The sequence below is a fragment of the Eutrigla gurnardus genome (assembly GCF_963514095.1).
Source record: "Eutrigla gurnardus genome assembly, chromosome: 19".
NCBI lineage: Eukaryota > Metazoa > Chordata > Actinopteri > Perciformes > Triglidae > Eutrigla > Eutrigla gurnardus.
In genome coordinates this window covers 23149327-23177251 of record NC_139930.1, presented here as the reverse complement: position 1 = coordinate 23177251, position 27925 = coordinate 23149327, and the positions used below count along the sequence as shown (strand labels likewise).

Below are 27925 nucleotides of genomic sequence, written 5' to 3'. Positions count from 1 at the left end.
TGCCACAGAGCCAGGTCTATGTGCCGTGTCGCTCATCAATAAAGCATGACACTTATGGCTGTGAGTCATCCTTTTTCTTTTTTTTTTTTTAGTTCAGCAGAAAGGACGACAGTGCCTGTCTGCTCAGTCACAGCACTTGGAGTGAGATGGTGTGATGGGAAATTACAGAATTCATTGACAAGGATATTTAAGTCTTCTTTACAGTAGTTTTCCTGCTGCATTTGTTCCCCATCAAGCCTACATGTAACGTTGCAAATCCAGTTCAGTTTGTTTTGTGAGAGTTGGTACCAAACTGAAAAGAAAATGTCCCACTGATTGAGTTGTTGTCTAAATAATAAGATTACTCATCGTGTTAATCATTCAGTACAACACACAGTGTTCAATCTAAGAGTTGATGACGAGGATTCCCACAGTCTGATAGTGATTACGGCCTCGTCCGCTGCCAGCGGTGCAGGTTTCCATGGTTACTAATTGTCAGATTAGGGAATAGCTGTGATGTCATGTTAAATCCAGACCTGTAATTAGCATATTATTGATATGTAATTATCTGGTCAGGACCCCCCCGCCCAACAAAAAGCATTACGTGTGTGTGCGCATATGTATGAGGGGGTGTGCCCACATGTGTGTTTATGTCTGTGTGGGTTTTTTTTTTTTTTTTTTGTAAATGCGTGTGTGTTCACCAAAACTCTGCGTGTGAGTGCTTCAGCTTTCTAATTACACTATTGCCCGTGAGGTCTTCCAACCGCAAACGGGATACGGCAAAATACATGTTCAAAAGTTTGTGTGTCTTCGCATGCACTCATTCACTGACTTCTCTGTAGTGTCTGCGATATGTTTACACAGATGACCTCAGCCCTTTGGACTCACTAGCTACCCCCCGACACACACACACACACACACACAAACATAAGGCCGCCGATCGTCTGGAGCCAAGTATAAGGGGAATTAGGAAGTGGTGCCTGAGGAGTGATATGATGGTGTGTGTGAGTGTATGTGTGTGTGCATTTGTGTGTGTGTTTGCTGGAAAGACAGAGAAGGAGGAAATGACAGCTGCTGGCACTGGGAACTAGACAGAGACTCTCATGGAAAGAGAAAGATCATTGGATAAAAGATCCCCGTTAGCTCCAAATCCAAATCTCTGTGCCTGTTGTCTATCTTGCTCACTTATGAACATTATTAACAGTCTGGCGAGACTAATATGCAGTAATGAATCTGACCACAGGTTGATCTCTTTGGTCTCTTTGTGAAGTAATCTGTGTCACTGGTCAGGGCTCTGGGTCTACTTAGTGAGGTCTAACAGAGGGGGGTGAGTGGGGCAGGGTGAAGGTGAGGGGGGTGCTACAGCTAGACCTTGGCATGCTGAGATTTGTGACTGGGGCTGGGGTAATGGCCTGCGTTAGCAGAGGTAAATAGAGTGGGGGGCTGGGCGGCCTGCAGGAATGCGTAGTTTCAGTTTGTGCAGTTTACCCACTCATAGATTGACACATTGGCGCCACTGAACTCTTAAAAACAATAGGGACGACATGCCTTGGAGGAAAGTAGCAGTTCTCACAGTTTTCTTACAGATTAGACTCTTAACTTTCTGTTATCTGCCTTTATTCGCAGCAATTTTATCTTAACTACAGCAGGTAATGTAAATTGGATAAACGGTTTAATCTGTTCAAATGGGCACATGTTTGACTTAATCAGACTCTTCCCTGTAATGGTGGTCATGTGCTCTCTCTGAGGTGGGACTGAACACAACTACCCAGCCCCGGATCTTTTCTGCCTGTATAACAGATGTCGCCCATCTTTTAAGATATTTGTTTAGTTAACATGGTCAAAAATGTTGGTCGGATTGCCCCCCGCCTGCTTCATTAAATTGGAAGTAGTGTATATGCAGACGGCACAGTGACACAACTGTTGGTTTATGATAAGTCACTGCGTCACTTTCAGTGTTTATTAAGGTCTGACTGCCAGCATGTGCTTGCTCAATGGGCTATGAATAGTTTGCACTTGTTGAATAGTTGTGGGCTTTGCCATCTATCCCAGATTTGGAGCGGATAGGTGGAGTAAGTGGCTAGGAGAGGCTTGCTTTATGGACTTCAGCCCTTCATGAATGTGGGGCTTGTGCTTGGGGCAAAGTCATTTTGATGGGGAAGAGTGGGTGTGGTTTGTTGGGGGGGTCGCAGGGGGGCTCTCTGGGGCACGCCAGGCATTACATGCCGTCTAAAATTAGCAGCAGCTGTCTTGGACCTACTGGACATCCTGGCATGTGTGCATGTGTCTGTGTGTAAGTGAGTGGGGTCAGAGTTCACAGAGACTTGAGACCGGAATGCAGCTCTAGTGGGTGTCGCTGGTTTTGAAATGATTGTCGTGACATTTGAGTCGACTTGGATAGTAAACGATACGGAGTGACAGGAGGGAGAAGTACTATCGAGGGCAGAGAGACATGCAGCTATGAATGCTATTCATCTCCATATTTCTAATAACACAAACATGTGGCATTGTTTATTGACTCATGAAGCCGACGTCAGGAGACCTTGAAATTAAGATTGAGATTGTGACATGCTTGCTTTGTGTACGTCCATGTGCATCTCACTACAGACATGATGAGTGTACTCATCATCTGCTGCTATCGCATGACAATGGCATGCAAGCTGTTTAAGCAATGTGCCAAGTTTGCATTTACTGACACCGCCATCGGCTGAGGAGCTACCAGGTTAGTGTTCTGTTCGCTTTGAACCGAAGACATTTAGCATTGTCTGAGGAGGACGTCACATTCAAATAATAGTAATTAAATGATCATAATAATAGTTCAAAGTTCTTTCTGACAGCGCAGGATGAAACCCCGTGACATTTAAACCACATGTCCATTTCAGTCTGTTCTGTAAGTGTTCAGGTATGGCCGCCCGCTGAATGCAAGGCGATCTTCGCTGTGAGATTTCTCTGCTGGGTGTGTTGGCATGTGCAGAATGTGACCCATCTGATCTGAAGCTCACGTCTGTTCTGTCTCAACACCGGCACAACTTTAAATCCAACAGTTACATCACTGCTTTACCACATTGGAATCATGTGTGAGCTTGTGTGTATCAGTAATGCTGCTTGGACACATTTTCTTTTTTTTATATGAAAACTATCCAATTGGTACTTGGATTTGTAATTAGAGTTGCAAAATGTCTATTCTGGTATAAACACCACAGAAGAAGAATGAGTGGAAACCGTAATCAGATGCTGTGGGGTTTGACCCCAACATGTTTAACCCTGTAGGATGAGAGGTTACTATATTCTGTGTAGTCCATGTGGCTCTTGGTTGCCCTGTGGAGCTCCACAAACTAAATGTGACACAGTAAAAATCCCCAATGGAGCCTGCCCATTTAAAGTATGGGACACAGAATTATGTATTAGTGTCCAACTTTCTGGATGTGTCAGCAGTAGTGGGGAAAAGTGATGTCCTCTGTGAAAGAGTGAAGCAGCAAGCCAAGTGGGGCCAAGCGCACAGTGAGTCAGAGTGTGGGAAGCCATGAGTGTGTATCCAAGAATGTCAACATATTTTCCTGAGGAGGATGATTTGCTCTCTCGGAGGGGGAAAATACTGTGAACCGAGCCGGGTTCAGGGTCTCTCTTTCCTGCCAGCTTTCATCTTTTTATTCACTTTATTAACAGTTTCAGTTGCAAACATGGTTTTTAATCCTGTTCTTTCCGGGTTATTATCTCTCCTGCTAATAAATTAGTGTTTTGTTGGAGAAGTGATGGATGGTTTTGACCCATGGACTGATTCAACCCACTGTCATTGGAGCTCTATGAACCCAGGGAGGTTGGTTGTCCTCCACAGTTAAACATTTCTATTTATCAAGATGTATACGTGCAAATAAACGAGCAGCACTATGTTAGAAATTCTTATTTAATCGAACATTACATATTATGGTTGAAGATATTGTGTGAAGTCATTGGTGAATTGGGTTTTTTAAGTTGGCTCCTTGCGTACAGTATGACCAATGACCATTACTAAAACTGGAGGAGTTTGTAGTATTTGAACTTCCTTGGCATTATCATTGCCAGACTCCCACCTGGATTTCTTGGAAATCCTTGAGGAAATTTCAGGAGGGAATTCCAAAAGTAAATCTATTGCCAGGACTTTGGGAGCAACGACACTTAACAAGCAGTTGTACTGGATGAGAAAGTAGGGCCTTATCCTCTGTCTGTCTGTATTTCCTGAAGCTCTCATCAGCAGCAATAGTTCGACCTTATGCTTGAGTCGAGTTAGACGTGGTTCATACGACAGCACTGCAGCAACGCACTGTGTTATGTTGTGTACTGTATGCTTATTTGAATATATCTGATTGGCTAGCACAGTGTTGCAGGATGTGTGTTGCACTGTGCCGCATAGAGGCAGTGTCAGCTTTTCACCAGACTCCTTTTGTTTTGTGTTTTTTTTTACCACATCCCTCTGCGGTGGGCACCCCCACTGAAACCCACCAGCCTTGTGTAATGAATGAGGACTCTGTTATTTGTCGCGGAGCTATTGTCAGTCTTAAAGGACCTTCAGGACGGATATAAACTATTATTGTATCATATAGTACCGTGTTTTAAGCAGGGAATGCCCTCTGTACCACTTGCTTGAGCACTGGTTGATTTTGAGAATGTATTAGTGTCTACTATCTGTGTTTACACATCCGTCCTAGACTATATTTGCTTGTGTGTTTCTGTGGATGTGTAGTTGTATGTGTGTTTTGCCCATTCCTCGACCACATGTCAGTCACTGACATCTGGTGACCATACTGCTGCTCTCTGACTGTACTTCACAAGCCATGGGAACTGCTGCTGTATAGGCTTCTGTGGTATATGTGTGTGTGTGTGTGTGTGGGAGAGAGAGATGACCTCAGATTTTTGTGCATATGTTTTCAGTGTGCAGCTTTGTGTTCTCCCAGCAAGACTGATAAAGTCAAGTTGTTTTTTTTCTAACTTCCAGTCGGTAGTTTAGGTGCAGTTTTGTGTTTGTAAGGATCCTTGTTTTTCCTGTTTTTAAATAAAGTTTAGATCCGTTTAACCTCTTCTACTCTATTTAGAGCATAAGGGCTTTGCACATTATTATGGGAGTATATGCCCCATGTTCAGTTATGTCTCATCAGCAATTTGATACCATTTATTACACAGATTGTATGCAATATTAAACCATTTTGAGCACTCAGAATTGATAACAATGTTTCTAGTTTACTTTGATACCAGTAACTTTTCTCTCGCTCGCTCTGAAATTGCTACAACCTCTGAAATCCAGAGTTGGACAAGAACGCCTGCATCCACAAAGAGTAGAAGATTTTAAACATATTTCCCCCACTTTCTGTGTTTGTATGCATCGAACGCTTTGTCTGTGGTTTGACAGAAACCGAGTTGTCTGGTGGCGAGGACGTCTCAGCATTTCTGAACAAGTCTTCCATCTACCTAAATGTAGCTAAAGGGATTAAGATGCCGACCATGAACCCAGATTTCTTTTTCCGTAGCAATATGTCTATGTCTATTCTATGTTTCTTCTGTGCATTTCGTTCAGCTCTTGTGCTTTCCATGTTGCTGTTCTGTACCAGCTATTTGAGAGGTGGTCTAACATTGATTCACATTTTGGGGTTTTCCGCAATGGCTATATTTAGCCGACAGGAAATGTTCCAGAAAATCCTCGTTCTGCTCCCACTGAGAGCGAGAGAGAGAGCCGCATGCACATCTACAGTATCTCATGCCCTTCAGCCCCAAACAGGGTTGGACTGGGGTCTGCTTTGTTTATATTCCCATGCATTTTCATGGAAGTCAATTCAAAGATAGTGACTCCACATTGAATCAGTGTGTTCAGGATTTCAACCCTCCCACTCACCATGCACCCAGTCCGGCCTCCAAACATGAGCCCCATTCATCTACACATGAAGTTGAGGATTGTTCTCCCCCACCTCAAGTTCAACCTTGATGCCATTTAAAGGCTTCAAGGCCTAACCCCCCCCCCCCCCCCCCCCCCTTAGATAGCCTGTGGCCCCTCACCCCTCTCAGTCCTCCAAAAGCCATGACGTCCAACTCCAGTAATACACATTAAAGCCTGTTGATAATGTCGAATTCCCCTCATTAGTGTTGCTGTATTGTTGAAACCATAGACTTCTGTGGCATCACCCACCCAGTAGACTAAACAAGCCTCCATCAGTTTAAATAGAGTTGGGACGTATATACTGTATAAGCAGCCGTTCAGTCTCTGCTCACCTTTTACATTTAATGTATAAATAACCTTAATTGGCCCGAAGCGATTCAGTTTTGCCGACGATGGGCATTAAACACTCAATCAATACACCAGCATGCATTAGTGCATCACCATTCTCAACTTGTTCAACTCGGTGTCCTTTTCACTGCCCACCAATATAACAAATAATGTAAAATGCAGAACATAATCCCTCTACTGACGGTATACATTCAACGTGTTCTGTCCTTTTTTTGTCTTCCAGGAGAAACGGAAACGGCAAACTGAGATTGAAGACAAAAGAAGCCAGCTTGATGACCTGGTGCTACAACTCCAGCATCTCAAGGTGTGTGTGTGTGTGTGTGTGTGTGTGTGTGTGTGTGTGTGTGTGTGTGTGTGTGTGTGTGTGTGTGTGTGCGTGTGCGTGTGTGTGTGTGCTACTGTATGTGAGAGATAAGAGATGAAGCATTTCTTAAGACTTGAGGTAACTGTTAGTTTAAGGTCAGATACTGATACTAAAATGAGGTCACTGCAGAGAGTTCAGGTTAGGGTTAGACTCAGATGAATGAGTCAATCATTTTTGCTCACAAGAAAGCTTTACAAATGTGCATGTGACGGCCATTTATCTCACTTAATCCACTCGATCCTTCATTGTCTTTCTCTGAGGATGAGTCTTGCCTTGAACCTAAATGCTATAGACTCAAAGACACGGTGTGCTCTGAAAGATACATCGTGTGCCTTCCGTTGCAGTTCTATTCATGCATGCTGCGGTCACATACATGCATGTGTGTTTAATTATTTGTGTGCGGTAAAATGCGTTCGTCAGCCTACGTAGCAGGTCCATTCCATAGAAACCTCCAAACCATAGTGCTCCTGGTGTGCAAGCCTCTCAGAGTTTCCCTTGGCAAAGCAGGGCAGACTTGGCTGTTTTCTTCTTTCCAGAAAAAAACACTCCAGTCCAAACACACACAAACATCTCCCCCTAATCATTACTGCCCGCCGCTACTGGTAAGCCAAGATTGTGTTTCAAGTAAAGTAAGCAATTATATGTATTATTACGTAAGTAAACATTGATTTGACATTCTAATAGTAAGCTAGTGCGTAAACGGGGACAGAAACACACACAAAACAAGAAACAACTTTTAGATGTCAGCAATTTACATGGAGTTCTTGGAGCATTCATCTGATAAATAATTAGTCCCTTGACCTCACATGTAAGCTCAGAAAATCACATGACCGCAGATATAGATGTTTTGATGACTGATGCGACATGTGAAGTTCCTTAAAATACATTCTGCTAAATCTCCTGATTATGACGTTTAAGACCAACTGTTTCCTCATCATATTTTTAGAATGTAAGCGTGAGTAAATGTGAGTTTTGCTTTTTTCCATACTACACTGTTCGGAAAACCCTGCGGCCCCTAAATGCAGTGCAGATGCAGGGTGGGTAGGGAAACCGCTGTGGGTGCCCATTATTCTACAAATATGTATGGTAGCCAGCTTTAATATTTTGCAATAAAAACACATTCCATTCTCTAATTAAAGCCTTTAAACACAGTTGGCGTGAATGACTCCTGTATTAAATAAGTTTGATTCCTACACGCCGGTGTTTTCCAGCATTTAACACCCACTTGTGGAAAAGAGAACATTGATTAAAGCCATACACGCGGAGCTGGAGTACCCGGGTTTGATCACAGCCTTGAGTCCAGATTTCTACCGTCTGGTTTCAGCTGCAAAACATTCAAACTGATCTCAGCCTTACTGGTCAAGTAAGTGTCACGGACTCAGACCTGCCCAGAACTGAATCTGAAGAGTTAATAATCTGCGAGAAATGATTATTGATGCCTTTTTTGGATCACTGACACTGGGGAGATGACAGGAAGTGAGGGGAGAGGGATGGGGAAAGACAACTGTTTGTGTTAAGTGTCTTTACACTGAAGCCACAAGAGTGCACCACTTGGCCTCGTGTCTCGGAGATCCCTCCTGTACCACAGGAAGTGATTTAACTTACATTTTCAGATTTTTTTTTGAAGACGCACCACCTGCTGATTTGAACTCAAAAGTCTGGAAGGAGAAAACCTCATCCAGTTAATTAAGTGCATCTTGTATCTCTTCCCTTTGTACTTGCCCTGCTCCCCAGAGAAAAATTAAAAGAAGTTACACATATCATCCAGTCCAAACATGGTATTGTTTTGCCGAGCTAAACGGGGAATCAAGCCCCTGCAGAGCCAGTGTAACTGCTCTGTTTAGTTTCCCTGCACACAACACCGTGGGCTTGAACTCCAGATGTAATCAGCATCTGGTCACACAGTCCTATTTAATGGCCATTACCTCTGAGTGCCACACAGCCAGGCAGCATGAAGCAGCCTTTGTAGTGGTCTCTCCAGAGACGTAGTGGCCTGGGAGAGGAAATGGAGACTGGAGCCCAGAGATTTGATAAGGACCTCTTGGCTGCACGATTCGAGCCTCTCAGAATGGAGGCGCTGATCTGAGTCTGGGACCATGTAAACATTGTGATGATTTCTGAGTTAAGTTAAACCCAGCATTTTCCGGTGAAGCCTGGTCGCATTTTGGGTGATTTGAGGCTTTATCTGTTGAGAATTTCAGTTTCTGATGACTAGCACGGACCCTTAAAATGACATATTGGGGATGTGTAGTTCATCTCAGAGTCGTCACGTGTCAGAGCTCGACAGGAAATGCAAAGTCTATTAAACAGCGTGAGAGAGAGCAGAAAGCAGGCTGGGTTTCACAACTGGTCAATTATTCTACACTGCTGAAATGGTCAAGACAATTTTATCTACATGCAATGATGCTTCTTTGCAAGGTAGTACTTTTGTTGATGAAATCCCACAGGCAGGTCAGAGGTCAAGGTCAGGCACAGGCTAGCAGCCCCCTCCGGCTAAATGATGTTTTCATTGCCTCACAGGCTGAATAATAATCAGCACATCCTCCTGGTTGACAAATAGGTTTTGCAACTTGAGATTCATTCAAAAATATTTCTCGCTGACAATCTTGAATACATGATGCACATGATCTATGTGAGGTAATCTCGGCTGTGCGGGGGTGCAGCAGCCATGCACGTAGACGCAAACAGACGGCCCTGCTGCCACATTCTGACAGCGGGTGGGAAAATGCTTTAGAATATTTATTCCTGCAGCACTCATTGTGTGTGTGTGTGTGTGTGTGTGTGTGTCAGTGTGTGTGTGTGTTAATTGTCAGCTCTACGAGCCAGAGCCAAGCAACAGTTTGACAGCAAACAGCTAAAGGTGAACCTAAGTGTTCCTGCTCGGCTCTGTTGTGGTAACAAAACAGAGCAGACGGACCAGAGACGAGACATTAGAGACATAAACACGCAGCTCTGGCATTCATCTTGAAAACATTAAAGAACCATTCTGGGTTGGAGTTGAGAAAGTCCTCAAGAACACTATTGACGTAAAAGAATCCTTCAGAAAATGATCTAGGAATTAATTTATTGGGAAAAGTAAAATCTGTGCATATATATCTTTAATATACTGTGTTGAAGGAAGGCTTCTGTGTGGACAGGTAGATCGGGTTTTTACCCCAAGTATATGCACGCACAGTTAAGTGATTTGCATGCGTTGGGGTATCCAAACAAGTCTCGGGAGACAAAGCCGCAGACAAATTAGCTCTGTCAAACATCAATGAGCATTTGTTGAAAGTTCAAAGAAAACATTCAAGGAATAAAGAAAAACAGCCTTGTTTGTGGAGGAACCCACTTCATAGAACACCAGCATTAACATGGGCGTACGTAAGTGAGATAATTAGCTGTGTTTCATCAATTACTGCAGTCCTCTTGGCCCGATGGGATTCAAAAGTGTCTGTGAGAAACTGCTGAGTCGTGTTACGTAAAAGCTCTGTGCATGTGTGCGCCTACGTGTTTTTTTTTTATTTGTTGTTGCTGTGCTTGGCAGTCATCTCACAAATCTCTCACAAATGAGTTTCTATAACGGAGACCCACTGGCTGTTAATGTTGTCTAAGAATATCACAACCAGGCTAGAAAAGCAGTGCTATTTGATGGTGATGCTGCCGATCCGTAACTCCAACTGTAGCGCTGTAGTTTGAGAAGCTCCTCACAATCACAATCCCGCCGAAGTAGGAGGACCTCCAATATGGCTGCTATGATGTTTAACATGACCTGATGTGCCTCTGTTTCTGTCCTCAGTCCAAAGCCATGCGCGAGAGATGGCTCCTCCAGGGAATGGGAGAGGAGGAAGGGGAGGCACGCCGGAAACAGCTGGAACAGGATGAAGAACAAGGGAAGAGGCTGGAAGATATAATACACAGGTACTAAAAAGACACTTTTTTGGGACTTTGTCAAGTCTGTACTTACAGGGTGACAGTCACTAACTATGCTTCTATATCCAGAGTTCCCTTCATTTTGGACTGAATTGAGATTTTTTCATTCATCCACATGATCCAAATTGGAAATGCTAAAACAATGTGACTCCATCAGTTACACACAGTATGCATTGGTGTGATGGACACAAAGGACATCAATAATAGCACGCTTTAACTGCATCAGCCATATTTGAAGCATCATCAGAGTCCGAGTATAGAGCTCTAATGTTGTGCAACTATATGTGGCTCAACACAAACACTCATAGTGGACTGTGGCCACACACACACACACTCATACACTGTAACTGGAGAATGACTGGTGTAGGATTCTGCAGGGCAGCTTTGGAATCTAGCACTTCTGTAACCTTAGAGCAAAATCTCCATTTTTATCGTACAACGGTGTGAAAACAAACACCAAGAGCTACTGTACGCGTACATATCTTATACAAAACATATGACGACAGCTGGCTGGGCATGAAGACAGAGAAGGAGAGACAAAGAGGTGGAAAAAAAAATATGAGGCAGATATTATAAAAACTGGGAGCTGGAAATCTTAGAAGCGGAAACGGAAAGATAGAAGCATGGCAAGTTAAAGCAGGGTGTAATTGCCGGAGGAAGAGAGCGAGATATTGGGAACGTTGAAAAAGGTGGAAAAAAAGGACTGATGTGATTCTTTAGGCACTTCCTGTATTTGTGTCTTTGGGAGGAGCTTCCTGATTTCCCATCAAGCATTGCTGTGAGATAGTCGTTCCCTTTTCCCGAATGAAGTTGGGGCATGAGATCACCGTTGCTATGAATAAAGTGCCAGCAAGCCCTTGCCAACCTTGCTTTGTATGCTGCTGTGAGCGTTGTCCAAGTGGGCAGTGCGATAGAGGAAATGAATTTGATTCACCCTGAATTAACAGTGAGCTGATGTGAAAGAGAGCTGGTAGCTTATTAGGCGAGAATAGTTTTCTGTAGACCCAAGACTGGAACTAGATCTTACATTCCTATTTCTTTTTGTTTATGCATATGTTTTCATGTTTCTGAAAAAGAGACAAGGCTGTTTGGCAGGCCTTGAAAGATGCTGACTTTGCGTAATAATTTATGCATGGACCAGAACACCCTTGAAAGTTCATGAAATACCTGGGAAAATTTTAAAAATGAGAGGAAAAGCTTCCCGAATGGGAACCACAGCCTAAAGCAGTATAAACTGTTTGCGGCGTGCTGCAAAGGGTGGAGGAAAATGTGACAGTGGCGTGGAAGGCGAGGCCGACTTCTGTCAGCTCTGAGCAGTGGGAGCGCATTTAATCAGCCAATGTGCGATGCACATTTATTATGTCATAGTGCACGTGTTCAAGCAACGGAGATCAAAGCCATCTTTAAAATTAGGGCTTGCGGAGAGGCTCTGGGTCAACTTGGCATCGGTGAGTCAGGCTCACGCTCCACCTCCTCATCTATCAAATCTCTGCATGAAAGGGACTCTGTTAGCCAGCAGCTACTGTAGCTTATCACTGGCACTGCAATAACATCAACATCATACTTTGTCGGGATAACATTCGCTCCGGTGTAAATAGAACAGCGGTGAATGGTCAAAGGGAGAGCATTGTAGCCCAAAGAACAGTTGTGATTGTGCCGCTGCTTCACGTGAATCACCCCATTCAGCAGATGTTGAATAGACTGGCTGTCTGATACTCTTTTCTTCTTCTTCTTTCAAAGAGGAGATATGGTAGTTTGTGGGTTGAAGTACTTACAAAAGCAATTAAAACCAGAAAAATAAATAAATCACTCCGCTACCATGTATTTTTTGGTCTGGTTTGACCTTTTTACTACGTATAAAGTATCGTCAAATGCTGCTTTATTCATTTAGAGACAGGCAGCAGAAAACCAAGTAATGTGAACGTTTAAAAAAAGAAAAGTAGGCCTACCACATAAAACCAAAGCTTCAGTATGCACAACCACAAAGCCATCCACCATTGACTAGAAAAATGCCTCACTTTCCCAGTTAGTTTCTGACTTAGTTGGCAGATGCTTTGTGATAAAACTGTCTCTGGTTTTTTCGGCAAGATCCTAAGAAATAGCCTTTTCATTTTTGGACATTATATCCATATTATATCAGTATATCTTAAATACCAGCCACACACGGTATGTTTACACATAAGCAATGTAGCAGAAGCAATTGTCAGGCAATTACCATTGTGAACCAGGGGCCTCAGATGTGTCCTGAAAACTGCTTCCAGAGGAGCTCAGCTGTCTGGGATTACATTCACAAGGCTTTCACTAAACAATCTTCTCCAGTGGGGGACTTAAAGTCACAGAGCACATGTGTGGGAGTTTAAGGAGTGCCTTAAGTCACACACACACATCCCCAACCTGAAACCCCTTTTAACGAAACAAACAGCCTTCAAACATAGATCTTGCGGGAGAAAATTGTCTAAATTATGAAGGAAATTATTTTGTGTTACGCTGTGACGGCGGTTGATATTTCTGTTTAGACGTTTTGAACGGGAGGAGGTTGATAGACGGCTCGTGTGTGTGTGTGTGTGTGTGTGTGTGTGTGTGTGTGTGTGTGTGTGTGTGTGTGTGTGTGTGTGTGTGTGTGTGTGTGTGTTTGTGCACGCACGCATTTCAGGCAGAGGGTGTGGCATCTATATTTACACATCCCAGAATATCCCACAACACGGACATCCAGTCTTTCCAATACTGATAGGGACAGAGGTGAATAGACAGGACAAATGTGGACGCATTATCTGTGTGTGCTTGTGTGCATGAAGGAGACAGAGGGGGAAAAAGAGACCTCCGCCATTGTTGGGAGTGGCAAAGCGATGTCGCACCATCACAGCGGTTCCTTGCGGCACCTTTTCGCCCGTCTGTGCACATGTGTCTATACACACAGCATAAGCCAGGCTCAAACCTATAATCATGGCCAGACCTGGATTTCTGTGAAAACTACACCTTCCTCCACCTATAAAAATTTCTGAAATAGATTCCACTTACTTCTAACCGAAAGCAAAGAAGCCTGAGACATCTTGTCCGTCCTGCTTTTAACTGATGGACATTTTAATGGCAGAAAAGTGACAAAGCACAAGGCAGCAGCTCTTTTATAGATGCGGGTATTGTTCCGTGCACTGGAGGAGACATAAACAAGTGTGTGAAAGAAAGAGGAGGACCAGCTGTATCTGTCTCTGGAAAACAGCTGCAGTGCTACTGTGTGTTAAATGCATGAAAAAAGGCAAAAAAAAAAGAGTAGTCTTATGGTTATGCAAACAAAAAACGAAGACATATGGACAACAGCAGTGTCTTTGTGTGGTGTTGTCCTGTCGACATGGGTCGACACACAATCTATGTACCGGCTATTTCATACACATACCTGCACAGATGGACAGAAAAGGAGCGATTGTAAATTGAGGCCATCTGTGAGGTAGTTTTCCCCTATTGTAACCCAACGTTTGGAAGAAGATGCTGCCTTTGCAGAGCCCGGAGGGCAAACAGACAGACGGAGACCCAGAATGAGAGAGTGTGGAGGCAGCAGTGGTAGTTTTACAGATGTCCCTATCATTACATGGACAGGCTAAGTAAACAAGAGAGAGGCATGCAGCAGCAGAAGGCCCTCTGACAATCACTGACCCGACTCGTACCCGCACCATGCTACTTTGGATTATTGCTCGTTTTATGTCGGGGAGACCGCTTCATGTAGATGTCGCCATCATTGTAGGGGGAGTATACTGTGGTGGGTTTTTTAATACAGCGTTCCCTGCCACAGCTACAGGGGCTGACATTAGGAGACGTATTGTTTTCTCTCCTCTACAGAGCAGAAAGTGCAGAGTCATTCAAGGCAAGTTTGCATTTAAGCAAGCCCAATTATATTTTGCAGCATTGATTTAACAACAAAAAAAGGAGGCCACTGCAACTTTTTCCCCTGTTTATGGAGGCCATGTGCAGTAAGGCTATTAATCTTAATATCCCTGCTAAAACCTGCTGCGGCGCTGATCTTATTTCTCTAGAGGAGATCAATAAAGTTTTGTCGAATCATTTGTAACCAGCAATCAGTTTGTGCAGTACATGAGGTCCAGCAGGCAGTCTGGCAGCAGCAAACTATACTTATGTTGCATAACGTTCTAAGAATATTTGTCTTTTTCCTTCCCTTTTTTATTTCCAGAAAAGAGTGTGAGGCAGTCCTCAGTTTTGAGCTGATCAACATTTCAGAAACACTTGAAAACAAACTGCCTTAAGTCGGTAAGAAAATAGCTTCAAAGACCAGAATGAATCACTAAAAGCAGCATGTTGGGTAGACTGGAACACAACCATGATTCATGTCTTCTACTGTAGATACAGTCCAACAAAGCATCCTGGTTCTTTTTAGTTCTAAAATCCAATGTTACAATAAACTTGACACGCTTGGTTCATGTTCCACGAAGCCAAACCGTTTAACATTTGGTATCTATCTTGTCAAAACAAATCGGAGGTTTGTGCAGAGGTGCTCTGTCACGGCCATTTACTTTGAGAAAGAAACACAGTCCTCCCATTCCTTAGGGACACTGGAGTGAATTGTTTGTGATCTGGCTTTTGTCCTCACACGCCCTCCTTTTGGGTGGATTTTACAGTCTTATAATTCAAGCCTATCAAACTGATGCTGTCATTTTAAGAATATCAACTCCATGTATAAAATACACAGTGATTTCCCTGGATGGACAACAATTATACCCTTAGGTTTCCTTCAGTTTGACTTTAGTTTTGGTTAATGCCAGAGCATTACATACAACGATCCATTTTTAAAACAATTGACAGAAATGAATCACTTAAGTTGTTTAATTAAAACATTTTCCAGCATTTTTCTTCCACGTTTCATATTATTGTAATGGGAATATCTTTGGACTGCTTGTCAGATAACGACATCTGAAGACATCGCCTTGTTTTTTTTGCTAACATGTGGACTTTTCTTACACTAAACTATTAACAAAAAGTAATGAATGACAAATAAATCAAAAAAGAAAGAAGCAAGTACTTTATTCATGACAGTTGTGTGCAGCACTTTTAATGTTATGAGGCCTTTAGTTTAATTCACCAGTGGTTCAAGGACTCCTATCAATCAGACACTGGATGGAATTATTCAACCCCACTGAATGGCTTATTGTTCACACTTTTCCTTTTACTGTCAGAATTGCTTCCTTCGCTGTTTAAGTGCACATAATAACAGAGATGAATCAGAACAAATTTCAACTTCAGTGTAGTTTGTAAGTACTGACATTCATAGGTTTGCATAGTGAAATAAAGGCCTTCAACAATGATGTGACATTTATCTGCCCTTACGTAAATTATAACTCAAGAGAGAGATATTGAATTATAACCCTATTAGCCCTGCTTGAACGTGTAATTTGCCTCGTCGTAGCCTTTAAACTGTAAACAATGGTACAGATAAAGACTTGGGATGGAGATAGAAAGAGTTATATTCATTATATTTAGTATGATGTGTGGGAATTTGTGCCATGGAGCGTTCATGACAAAAGTCAGTATAGTACAGCATGTCCTCTTTATGTGTTTGGATGATAAGTGTCTCACTTTGGAAGATGTAGACAAATAGCAGTGTTGACTTGTTTTTTTTTAAGCTCTGCCATGGTTCATTGAGCTGTTTATTGATTTGGAATGTGGTTGCGGCTGGATGTTGAAGGCCAGTGGTGTTCGATGCCTTTGTGATGAATATCAACACTTGCTTTTATGTGAAGTCATTAAAAATCTCAAATCTGTAAAAAGTTAGCTGGTGCTAGAAGAACGGGTGAAAATGAGCCACATCAGAGGATGCGTCGGTCGTAGGGTTTCTCTTTCTGTCTGTATTACATTGTAATGGGACAAACTGACACTTTGAGGGTGGTCAGTAGAGAAGGAGTCTAAATTGAACTGCCCCATATCGATTTAGGCTTCACCTGCTTCCCTTAGGGACTGCTCGGAAAAACGATGTCTCTTCGACTTTTGCTTACTATTTTTTTTCATCCTCAAAGCAGCTCAGCGTCCTGGAAGTGTACTAGAAAAACTCCAGAAGAAGAACTGTACCTAGAAAGTGCCGATCACACACACACACACACACACACACAGTATGAAGTATGAATACGCCATGTGGTTACATTCCTCTCTTCTTCTGTCCGTCTCCGTATCTGTACAGTCAGTGTCCACACGGACACACACGTTCACGCACTCGACATGCATAAAACCAGATGTCTTGCTTTTTCTTTCCCTCTTTCTGTATGATGTGGAAAGCAGTCGCTGCCCACCCAGGCGTATCCATGGCAACAGGCCTGCGGTTGGTTGACAGGGCGGGACAGTGACATCACCGCTCTCTTTCAGGATCGCCACAGAGATAGCGACACCGCCAGACACAGAAGTACAAAGAGAGGACGGGGAGAAAGTGGCGGGGATGAAGGGACAGTTTGAGGTCACGCCCCAACCTCGCTCTCTCTCTCTCTCTCTCTCTCTCACTCGCTCATGTGCACACACACACACACACACACACACACACACGGGGAAAAAAAACAATCTGCAATGAAGAAATCTCAGGTTATAGTGTTTACAACATGTCTAATTTTGTAAGTCTGGACCTCTCTGTTGCACATTTTATTATAGCTGTTTATGTGTTGCTGTTTATATAGAGTATATCTGCAGGAGATACATGGAAGTAATATCTGGCGACAGGTCGGACAGCCCATAATGTGTTGTCCTTCTGGAAGATATGGAGACCCTATTTATAATAGGGTTTTATGTCATAGGAAAGGACAGAGAAACAATGTATCGATCATGTCATTTCATCTCTTCGTGTGCTCGCAGTTTTGATTCTGTTTGAGATTTGACCACCAGAGGGCGCCAGACACAAATAGGACCACTGCCAGTATGTTTGTCTTTTCTCGGCTTAAAGAGCATACAGGAATGTTGAAGCATCCAAAGACATGGTGATATAATCCAGTCAAATAGTCCTGCAGCACATGGTGAAGCTTCACTGAGACATTTCTTTTTTACGTTATTAGTTGGCCGTGGTGTTTTGGTGGATTGCATTATAATGTATATGAATTTGTGTACTGTGGGTGTTCCACCTTTCATACCCACTTAGTTTTTACCATTCCTTCCAACCGTGTCCATATCCACTCCTCACTTACCCCTTCTACATACACAATCATTTATTTTGCACTGGATACACTCTTGAGTCCCGAGAGGAGGATAACAGTGATGTTGGAGTGGTTTTTCATTAGCCGTGACAGCTCATACTCACAGAGAGGATTCTGATTAGATCAACAATATATTTATTATCAGACATTTGACGCTAGCGGGATGCCCTTTATAATGCGGTACTTGAAGGAGTAGTGATGTAACAGCATGGGAAACCAGGTATCCTCCTCCATTCACATTCTTGTCCGCTTTGGCATGACCTCACGCAGCCAACAGGAAGCAGAAGTAAAATCCATTTCCTGCCAGAAAGGGAAAAAAGGAAATGAGATGGGGAGGTAGCCACATGAGGGGCAACGGGGTGCAGACGTCTGCTGCAGAGACAAGATATAGACCAGGGTAAAACCCATGGGGAAATGTCATTGTTATTATGCAAAAGACACATTTCTGCCATTAACTCCTCATTAATGTCTGCAAAACATTCGTCACCAATTAGTTTGTTTCCTATCTCCATCATGACACAAAACAGATTTTTGTTTTTTGAAAGCTTAATTGACTGGTAGCATCAACACAATTAGCACAATTAGCAAAGTAAGATGTTGCTGTGAAAATACTACTTTCAGTCGAATACGTACTGATTTAATTCTACTACCTTTAATACCCTTCGACCTGCCTCCTCTTCTCGCCTCTACACACCTCCCACTCTCTCCTGGCGGGTGTTGTTCTTTTGCCTGCTGATGTTTTCCACTCAAATTGAGCTCATGTCTGCACGCGTCCTTGCAACTCGATCCAAGGTTGGGTGATTGTTTCAAATACCAGCAGGGTGAGAGTTGAATATAGGATGTACAGTCCGGTGATATTTATAAATAACCCCTGTCTCACTGCAGTCAAGATCCTAGACCTCAAAATACCAAAAATACTATCAAAGGACTCACGTTCCAGTCAAATGTGAGTCTGATATATTACATCATAATGTAGCTTTTACATAATTATTATACCAGTACCAATAGAAGTACCCTCAAAGCGATACCTTTTTATACTCGGCTCTAATTTTAATGAACAATAAGCTGCGATAAGGCTCTCTTCAGAAGTGACAGTGGTGTTCAACTAGCATTTGTGCATGTTGCTATATTTGTTACATTCTTGGCACAGCAGGACAATACACCGCTGTGACCCATGAATTGTCCGATTTCGAGTTACACAACGGCCCTGAACTGTGCTGATTATTTTTTTGATCCAGACAATGGCTGAAGGGCACAGTTAAATGAGGCCATTTTTACGATAAAAAAAAAAGGCCATGCTTTGTTCAGTTTTCCGAGGCAAACGAGATTTCACATCTAAAGCGGTGTGTGTGTGTGATAACATTCAGCAGAGTCCAATAACGGCTTTGTGTGACAGATGCAGCCAACAAAAGCTTTACTTCTTGCTGCAGAATCAGCTCCAACCCGAATCCCCCAAATCTCTGCAGTGTGCACGCCTGCTGCTCTGCTGCACCCGGGTCTCTCTCACAAGCCTGATCAAATAAAAGTGTATATATCTAATATGCCATTTGGCTACGGTTTTTAAGGGCATGTATACATATGAAGAAGGGCACTTGGTTATCACACCTTTTGAAAACCAGTATTCCCAGTCCTCACGTAGCGGTGTAACATCCACACACGACTGTAGATGAACTTGAGGAGGAGCACTGGCAGATGGTTAAGTGATGACTGACGACTGTGTGGCTTTGTTTCGTTAAAACTCGGCGATCGGAGCCAAAAGCACCAGGTTTTCTGGCGAAGACACAATCTTTGATTTTTGTTAGTGCCAACAAATTCAGAAAAATACCTTCCCTGGTCACCGTTGATACTTTGAAAGGTCAACACAGTTCCCAGTTGGACTTGGCCCGTTCACACTAACAACCTGCCTACTCGTGTTTCTCCAAAACAAAGTTTGCCGCAATGTTATGAAGCGAAATATCTTTATGTCTCACACATGTTCACATACACTGAGGCGTCCCAAAGGAGCGGATCTGGCAGTGAGCGAGGAAGTAACCCTGGTCCTCCTCCCTGACTGCTTCCTAGTATTGTTGCTACATCCATTTCTTAAATGTCCTGTGTGTGTGTGTGTGTGTGTGTGTGTGTGTGTGTGTGTGTGTGTGTGTGTGTGTGTGTGTGTGTGTGTGTGTGTGTGTGTGCGTGCGTGTGTGTGTGTGTGTGGCCTGGTTTAGGTGTAATTTCAGTAATGGTACGGATGTCTTGAGACCTCCAGTTGAATGGACATTTCTAAGATCTTTCATACTGGTGCAAATTCAGGTTGACTGCTTGAAATCACTCTGAATTCGGCTCGGATCCGGATTTAAGTGATTCCTTACACTCTGAAAGAGGAGGCATTGATAATCGCACCTTGTGCAAATAGGATTAGCAGCGCTAATGCGGTGTGGATCGTGTCATTCTTCAGCCTCCGTGTCAGACTAATCTCAATGAATTGCATAATTTTTACATTTGAGCTTTTGAGCATTTTAGCTAACATTTTAGCTTTTCCAGTATCATGAGATGAAATGTAATTTTATTGTATTTTTTTGTGCTTGCAGGCTGGAGTCTGAAATCGATACACTGGAGAATGAAGAGTCTCAGATATCAGCCAAAGAGCAGGTTCTACGGGAACGTCTGAAAGAGACGGAACGCTCGATAGAAGACCTGCAGAAGGTATCGTGACCTGTGGAGAGCTACCAATAGCTGGCTTGGTGCTGACATTAGTGTTGTGTAATCACTAGTCCATCCCTCCTTTGCTACATGTTACACTATAACTGCTTTTTTTACAATTACTTTTTGGAAAAGCAACTAAAAAGCAGTGAAAATAACATGGACTCTTGTATGGACCATGAATGAGATGAAGGAATTAACTTTGTGTTTACGATACCAAGCCGTTAATATTTAATTGCATTGTAATTATTGAACAGAAAAATTAGATGACGGTGGTAATCGTGAAAACGCAGGTGTGATTGTTGGTTTTATCCAAGAAACAAAGCACCGAGATTTCATCTCATTATTGAAGATATTCCATATTCCCTTTATGAATAATACCTTTTATTATGTGGTCTTAAATGATTATTATTTTTCCAAAACTAAAAGAATATCCCTCTGCTATGTCTCATATGGATTTTTCCCTGTCTGTCTTTCAGAGTCTGATGGCCCAGGATGGAGGTATGACACACACACACACACACACACACACACACACACACACACACCTCACTGGGATGGTGTCCTCCCTTGAGTTATTGTTGTTTCCTAGCAGTGGGGTCCCTCTCTCTCTCTCTCTCTCTCTCTGTGTGTGTGTGTGTCTCTGTGTGTTTGTGTGTGTGTGTGTGTGTGTGTGTGTGTGTGTTTGTGTGTGTGTGTGTGTGTGTGTGTGTGTGTGTGTGTGTGTGTGTGTGTGTGTGTGTGTGTGTGTGTGTGTGTGTGTGTGTGTGTGTGTGTGTGTGTGTGTGTGTGTGTGTGTGTGTGTGAATAATAGTCTCGCTGAGGCAGGAGGGATGCAGGCCAGAGTGCGCTCCTGAACCCTGCAAACACACACTGGGCCGTACCCTCGGACGCACACGTAGACATAGATACACCTGCACACAAACACACACACATGCACCCAAAAAAAACGCACACATGCACACGGGACCCGGCTCAGCGAGACTATTGAAGCTCGCACACACACAAGGCCATGACTCTGCAGCCTGCAGTCGCTGGCTTTATCCCCCTCTATTCACCAGCAAGCCCCGTAAGCCCCTAAAGCATTGTTCCTTCAATCACATACACACACACACAAACACACACACACACACGCTTCTGCTGCATAAGCACTGAACCTCAGGGGTGCTGGAGTTGCCGTGGACACAGAAACGGGGAGATGGGGAGCGTTGGATGGTGTGTGCATGGAATAGGGGCGGGTAGGGTCACCCAGGGGTGTGGTTAGTTCCCCCGTTGGGGGGGCTGGGCTGTGTGTGTGTGTGTGTGTGTGTTTGTGTCAGGGTGTGGTTACACATCACTGAGGTGTGTGTGTGTGTGTGCATGTGTGTTTCTGACTCTCTCTCTCTCTCACGGCCTCTAACGTCCCTCTCACCATGTGTCATTTCCCCCCCTGTGCTCCTGCTCACTAGATGCCATCGGCTGCATGTCCGTCCCTCTTTCGGACTGCACAGACCGCGATCCAGACCACGTCGTCCTGGCCACGCAGCCCAGGACCGGCCCGCCTGCCTCTGGAGAGAGCACCATACCAAGACCTGGTAAGACGAGAGGGAGGGGAGAGAGAGAGAGAGAGAGAGGGAGAGAGAGAGGGAGGAAGGGAGCACAGGGAGATTTTTTGGGCCACAGCCAAGTTGGATTATAAGCAGGTCAAACTGGAACGCACATGGAGGCTGGACAGGCACAGATACGCACACACATTCACACCAGTCTAATCTCATATGGACTAAGAGTTACACACCCAGGACGCAGCCAACACATAGACTCTTAATTCATTAATGATACACACTTAATCAATGTGTATGCACAAGAACTTCAGGCACTAGATCAATATTTAAAATGACTTTGGAGAATGAGTGTTTATATATATATAATATAGTATTACTTTATATTTTTAGTTGTCTCATCAGTTGTAGTATTCACTCTTAAGTTATACTTTTATACATCCCATTTCCCATATCATTTAAGGAAAACTATAAGTTTAAGTACTGAATAGAAATATGTTAGGTTCATTATCCTGCATGGTTGCTTTCTTGTATTCCGTGGTGCCTGGTGACTTCACAGTGGGGGAATATCTCTACAAAATAAAAGCTCGTCTTTCAGGGGAGGGTGATGGAGTTAGACAGTTGTGCGTATGACTTATCTGCAGTAAGAGAAAGCTTTTCCATTAAAAGACGAGGTTAAGAAAATAACTGAACCTCAGGTGTAATAAAAATGATTGATTTACTTAACATTCACTCTGCAAAACTATCTGAAAATATACTCTACTGCAGAAGCACTTTTTTTTTTAGAATCCCTACATGGAATCCTAAGTGACTTAATTGCACAAAGTGTTTTCTAGATTACCTCATTTTCATTCATGAGATGCAGTGAATGAAAGTTTTATTTTCCAGAAATTACAGATGCAGGAAGCTTAATATTGCAGTTGCAGATATCAGGTTTTCAGAAAACATTGTGTCCCCATCCTCATGCTTCACTCCCTCCACCTTTTCCTCCCAACACCCCCTCACCTCCTCCACTGCTTCCTCCCCACCCCTTCACTTTTACCTCAAACCCCCCCTCCCTCCTGCATAAACCCCCCTCCTCCCTGTCTCTCCCATTCACCCCCCCTCCTAACAGCAATGTTTGCCATGGAGATCAACGTGCAGCATGACCCGCAGACTGGCGAGCAGCGCGTCCTGTCGGCCAACCGTGTGAGTCCGTTTGACGCGGCTTCGCGCGGCATCAAAGTCTACGACGATGGCCGAAAAGTGGTCTACGAGGTCACTTCCTCTGGGGGCGTGTCTACCAGCGCCATGGAAAATGGTTGGAGCTCTGCGCAGGTCGACCAGCTGATCCAGCGAGCTGCCGGACCTGTCGCACAAGGAGGAGACAGGGGTCAGGTGACGGTGACCTCAGCCGACCCGCAGGCTTATGTTTCCCCGGCAGATGTTGACGATCTGTCTCCACCCTCCTGCGCCCCGCCATCCGTTCCTTCAAGTCCACCAGCCCAGGTCACCCTCCAGAGGGAGACCCGGCTTGGCATGATGCCCCCCGCTGCTCCCATTACAACCCAGCCCGGCTCCTCAGCCCACCCAGGCGGTGAGCTCACCTCCCTGCCGCCGGCGAGCACAGAGCATCCCATCACCATGGTGTTCCTCGGCTACCAGGACGTCGACGACACGAGCGAGAGCAGGCGTCTGCTGGGTTTCGACGGCGCCGTGAAGGCCGAGGTGGTTCTGATCGACGAAGACGATGAGAAATCATTGAGGGAGAAGACGGTCACCGACCTCTCCATCATCGACGGCACGGCGGCGGATCTCGTGTCGGGGCGGCCGGCCACGTCTGAAGCCGCCAGCACGGAACTGTCATTTGATGGCCGCGAGCCCGACAGCACCCCCTCGCCCCCCGCCAATCCTGACGCCAACACGGCCCCCCCGCCCGGCCTCACCCCCGCCACAGGTACAGACAAGAGGAAACGCTGCGAGTGCTGCATCCTCATGTGACTGAAACTCCTCCCTCTTCCACCCTTTTATTATTACCCACAACACCCCTCTCTTCTCCTCTGTCTCTGGATGGATACTAACAGAAGCCATGCCTTTCTCCTCCTCCTCTGGAATCTGAACGGCTGGCACACACATGCACGCACACACGCTCTCGTCTGACCTTTGACTTTTTACTCAGTTCAGTTATTACCTCTACATTTCTGCTGTTCCTCTCTCTGTCAACATGGAGGCTCTGCCTTTACGCCTCCCTTCTCCTCTCACAACTAAGTTTATTTCATGAATTCAAATTGCACCATATTTGAGCTGTCACGCTACTATAAAAGGGTAAAAACAGGCATAAACAACAGCTTAAACCAGGTAAGATAAACTTCTCTTAGGGGTCAGTAGGACTTTGCCATGCCGTCTAACCATACAGTATGTCTGGACAATCAACCAGATAATTGCCTTTTAATAAGCCAGTTTTTTAAAACAATCTCTTTTTGAAACCTCTCCATGCGTTCACCTCCTCCACTTACTTTCTCTCAACGCCCTGCTCGACAGATTCTGTCCTCTCGTCTCCAGACATACACAGACTCGTATAAACAGCCACACACCCGACCCACCAACTCAATCAACACCCCTCCCCCCTCCACTTCCTTCTACCTTGGAGATGAGGGTACTCGTTGCCTTGGTTTCTTTATGTGCCTATTCATTCTTCCACAGTCCTAACAAAAAAAATGAAGGATAATTAGAGGATTTTTTTTAGGCTTTTAGTTTTGTTTGCTATTGGTATCTGAACATTTTTTCCTTTTGTTTTGAAATGTTTAAAAGGCCAATGATTGCTGGAATTTCCGTGGGAAACTGAGGTTTTTGACATTGAAGTTAGTAGTAACAGGACTCTGCCATTTTGTCCATTAACTCCAGCTATTCCACTGCTGAGGCCGTTTCCTCCTATTCTCGTACTTCCTAACTCAGCAGCCAATCAGAAGCAGTGGAACACCTTTTGGCGGCCAGTAGGATCTATACAGCCAACTTTTTTCCAGTGTGTCTTAGAGCACAGGAAGCTAATGGCAGCTTAATGGGAACACTCTGGCGGTGAAGGAACACATATTTCCAGCTATAAAAACAAACATGGGTTACAAGCACTAACAGCAGGGCACAAACGTTTTCATAACGAATATTACCTCCCATAATACTAAATTATGCTCAAATGAGCTTGTAAAGAATACGTGTTCCATCTTTTTGTCCATTATACTCTTTACAATACAGAGAGACAAAGAACACTGCCAGTTAATGCTGTAGTCGCCAACCAGGCCCTCATTTACAAGGGTCCTGCCAATAATGTGGCCTGGGTGTCGTTATTACATCATATATAATATTACACTCTTGCTCCTTTACTTGGCTGGTTTCCAGAAAAAGCCCTTCAAAGCAGTGATCACACTCCTTCTGTTGAATGACAACGGATGCTCTGGAGAGATTTTTTGTTTCACATTCAGTGTGTTTGATGTTGCGGGGAATAGAGAGGATCTGGTAGATTTGAGAGTGACTACACTTTGCCATTGCACACTCCAGAGAAATGCCTGTTGTTAGAGTGAGATCAATAAAGGTGTATGGGCCAGTTATGTGATTGAAGAAGACGTCCTCACGTTTGCAAAGAGGCTAGAGAGGCTCTTGAGATTGTAATCACGTTGTTTTTTTAGTGGCCCGGAGTCGCCGCGATGTCCTAGGCTTAAATCCAACCTGGGTCTAAATATGATTTATTTGCATCATGAAAAAAACTAAACAGGAAGAGCCTCAACAGCCTTTTTTTCAGAGTGCGGTACTTTTTCTGTCTCTCACTCCAGCCATGTGTTTGCTATGGCCATAGAGGAAAGAACATATTTCTATGCACTGTGTACTAACTCTGGTAATACTCGTAAAAAGAATGAGAGACGGAGACAATATTCCTTGGCGACAAACGCTCTATTTGGAGCATTGAAAAGGTCTCCGGGTGAACCGGTTCTCTCCTTACATGGCTCTGTGCACAATCCCACCTCCGAACTGTCACGCCGGTGCAGAACTCTTTGTCGGCCTTCAAACAGACATGCTTGAGTTTGATTGGCCACCGCTGCTGTCAGTCAGTCCGGCTGGCTGCGTGATAGGCCACCGCCGGGGTCTAGTTTCCTGTGTAGATACAGAATGTAAATATGCTCTATATTCTATTTAGTGATGATTTTATTTTCCACATCTATATAGAGATCTAGAGATAATTCTGGTTACTATGGGTACGTTGTTCTGATGTCCTACGACGCCATATGACAAGTGTGTGAGTGCACAAATGCAAGCTTTGTATATTTTCATTCTCTTAACTTCACTGCTTTGCTGTGTGTAATCTCACTATTAACCCCCCCCCCCCTTCTCCCACCACCTTCTCTGAACGGCTGCTGCCATTCCCAGATGCGTTACGGTGGGCCACAAAGGCGTCACTATGCAGAGGCTGGGTCTGAAATAACCATACTATTGGATTTGCATGGTAGCCTATTAACCACAAAGCATTCATTTTGATTTTCCTTGCTTATTGCCGACCTTTTTCCAAAGCATAACACACATTTGTACACTGATTCCCTCCAGGCAGCCATGGGATTCCATTCATTTCAGTAAAACGTTAATAAAAAAGTAATTAAAATTTTTGTCAATGCCGGTAATGGTTGACATTCATCTGCAAAATAACAATATCACACACAAAAAAAAGAAGCTTCACCGTGTTTATTTGCTTGGTTTGAAATGACCACAACAAATATAGGAAAAGCAGTTTATGGCAGTTATGTTCCGTCGTTAAGTTCATCTGCAGACTGCGGGGCTCGTGTAGACCGGAGACACATGCCGACAACATATTAATTGCATGACTGTTTGGTTTTAAAGATTGCGGAGGCTATGCAAAGAAGTGTATTCTCAAAAAAAGTGTAATGCTAGTCCCCCCCCACACACTCATAAAGTCACTCATGATGTGCAACAGAGCAAAAGGAAAATACAACAGAAAACAGAAGGAAAAAAAAGAGTTAAAGGCTGAATTCACGTAAATGGAGCCCAAACAATCCAGTTAGCCTGTGTGGGTTTGTGTGTGCGTGTTTTTCATGTAAAGGAGCTGTACCTGAACAACAGACTCACTGAGTTTACCAGCCCGACTGCCACACCTGCAGTACCCCCCTGACTCTGTAGGGGTCTCTCTGTTTCTTGTCTGCCTGCCCTCACGGTTGTATGGACTGTTAAAACAAAAGAGGAGCCATTTTCTATTGTTCACACTTCTCTCTCTCTCTTATTCCCTTTCTATGGGGCTGACAACTCACTCTGTCACATCATCTCTCTCTCTCTCTCTCTCTCTCTCTCTCTCTCTCTCTCTCTCTCTCTCTCTCTCTCTCTCTCTGATGTCTGTATTCTCTCTCTATCTTTGGTCAATAAAGCTGAGTTTCTCCAGTGCCCTCCTGCCGTCTCTTGCTTGTTGTTCTTTCCATCTGTCTCTAACATTCACTTTCTTCATTGGCTGCTGACAAAGAGAACACAAGCTATCCTTACTGCACCCCTATCTGTTATAATCCCCACAGGCACTAACAAACACACGGCTCAACGTCATACCTTATCATAAAACATGCAATGGGTACAGCCAGGTAAGGTTATCAATCGTTCTGTTCTGTTTAGTCCAATATAATAAATAAAACCTTTAAGTGTCATTTATTTAAACAAACTAGAGCAAGACTGAATTCCAGTCCTGGGCAGTTAGGAATTATAATTACTGCTTCCATCCTCCGGTCAATATTTTGACAGTATTGGTTTCATAATATTTGGGTTGAAATGGCACACGCAGCTAAATAAAGCAGAAATGGAATGCAGGGAACTCATAAATTCAGATAAATGTGTTGATGGAGCCTGATGGGGAAACAACGCTGGGAGGTTCTTGTGCAAGAAGAGCTGCACAGTCACTGGAAGGTGTATGAAACCAAATCAAAGCCTGACATTGTTAACTCTCAAATCAATATATCAGTCCTAATATCTGAATAAACGATAGCTGTGGAAGGACTAGAATGCAGTG

At 43.9% G+C, this 27925-nt stretch overlaps 1 protein-coding gene across 1 annotated transcript in view; it reads left to right on the top strand.

Moving 5' to 3' along the window:
* Positions 1-27925, top strand: part of palm2akap2 (PALM2 and AKAP2 fusion) — a 61662-nt gene that overhangs the window by 11066 nt on the left and 22671 nt on the right. The window contains exons 3-8 of the mRNA XM_084034475.1: positions 6456-6536; positions 10375-10496; positions 20251-20365; positions 20842-20863; positions 21811-21936; positions 23015-23836. Coding sequence (XP_083890601.1) covers positions 6456-6536; positions 10375-10496; positions 20251-20365; positions 20842-20863; positions 21811-21936; positions 23015-23836 — 1288 coding nt within the window. The remainder of the gene's footprint in view (positions 1-6455; positions 6537-10374; positions 10497-20250; positions 20366-20841; positions 20864-21810; positions 21937-23014; positions 23837-27925) is intronic.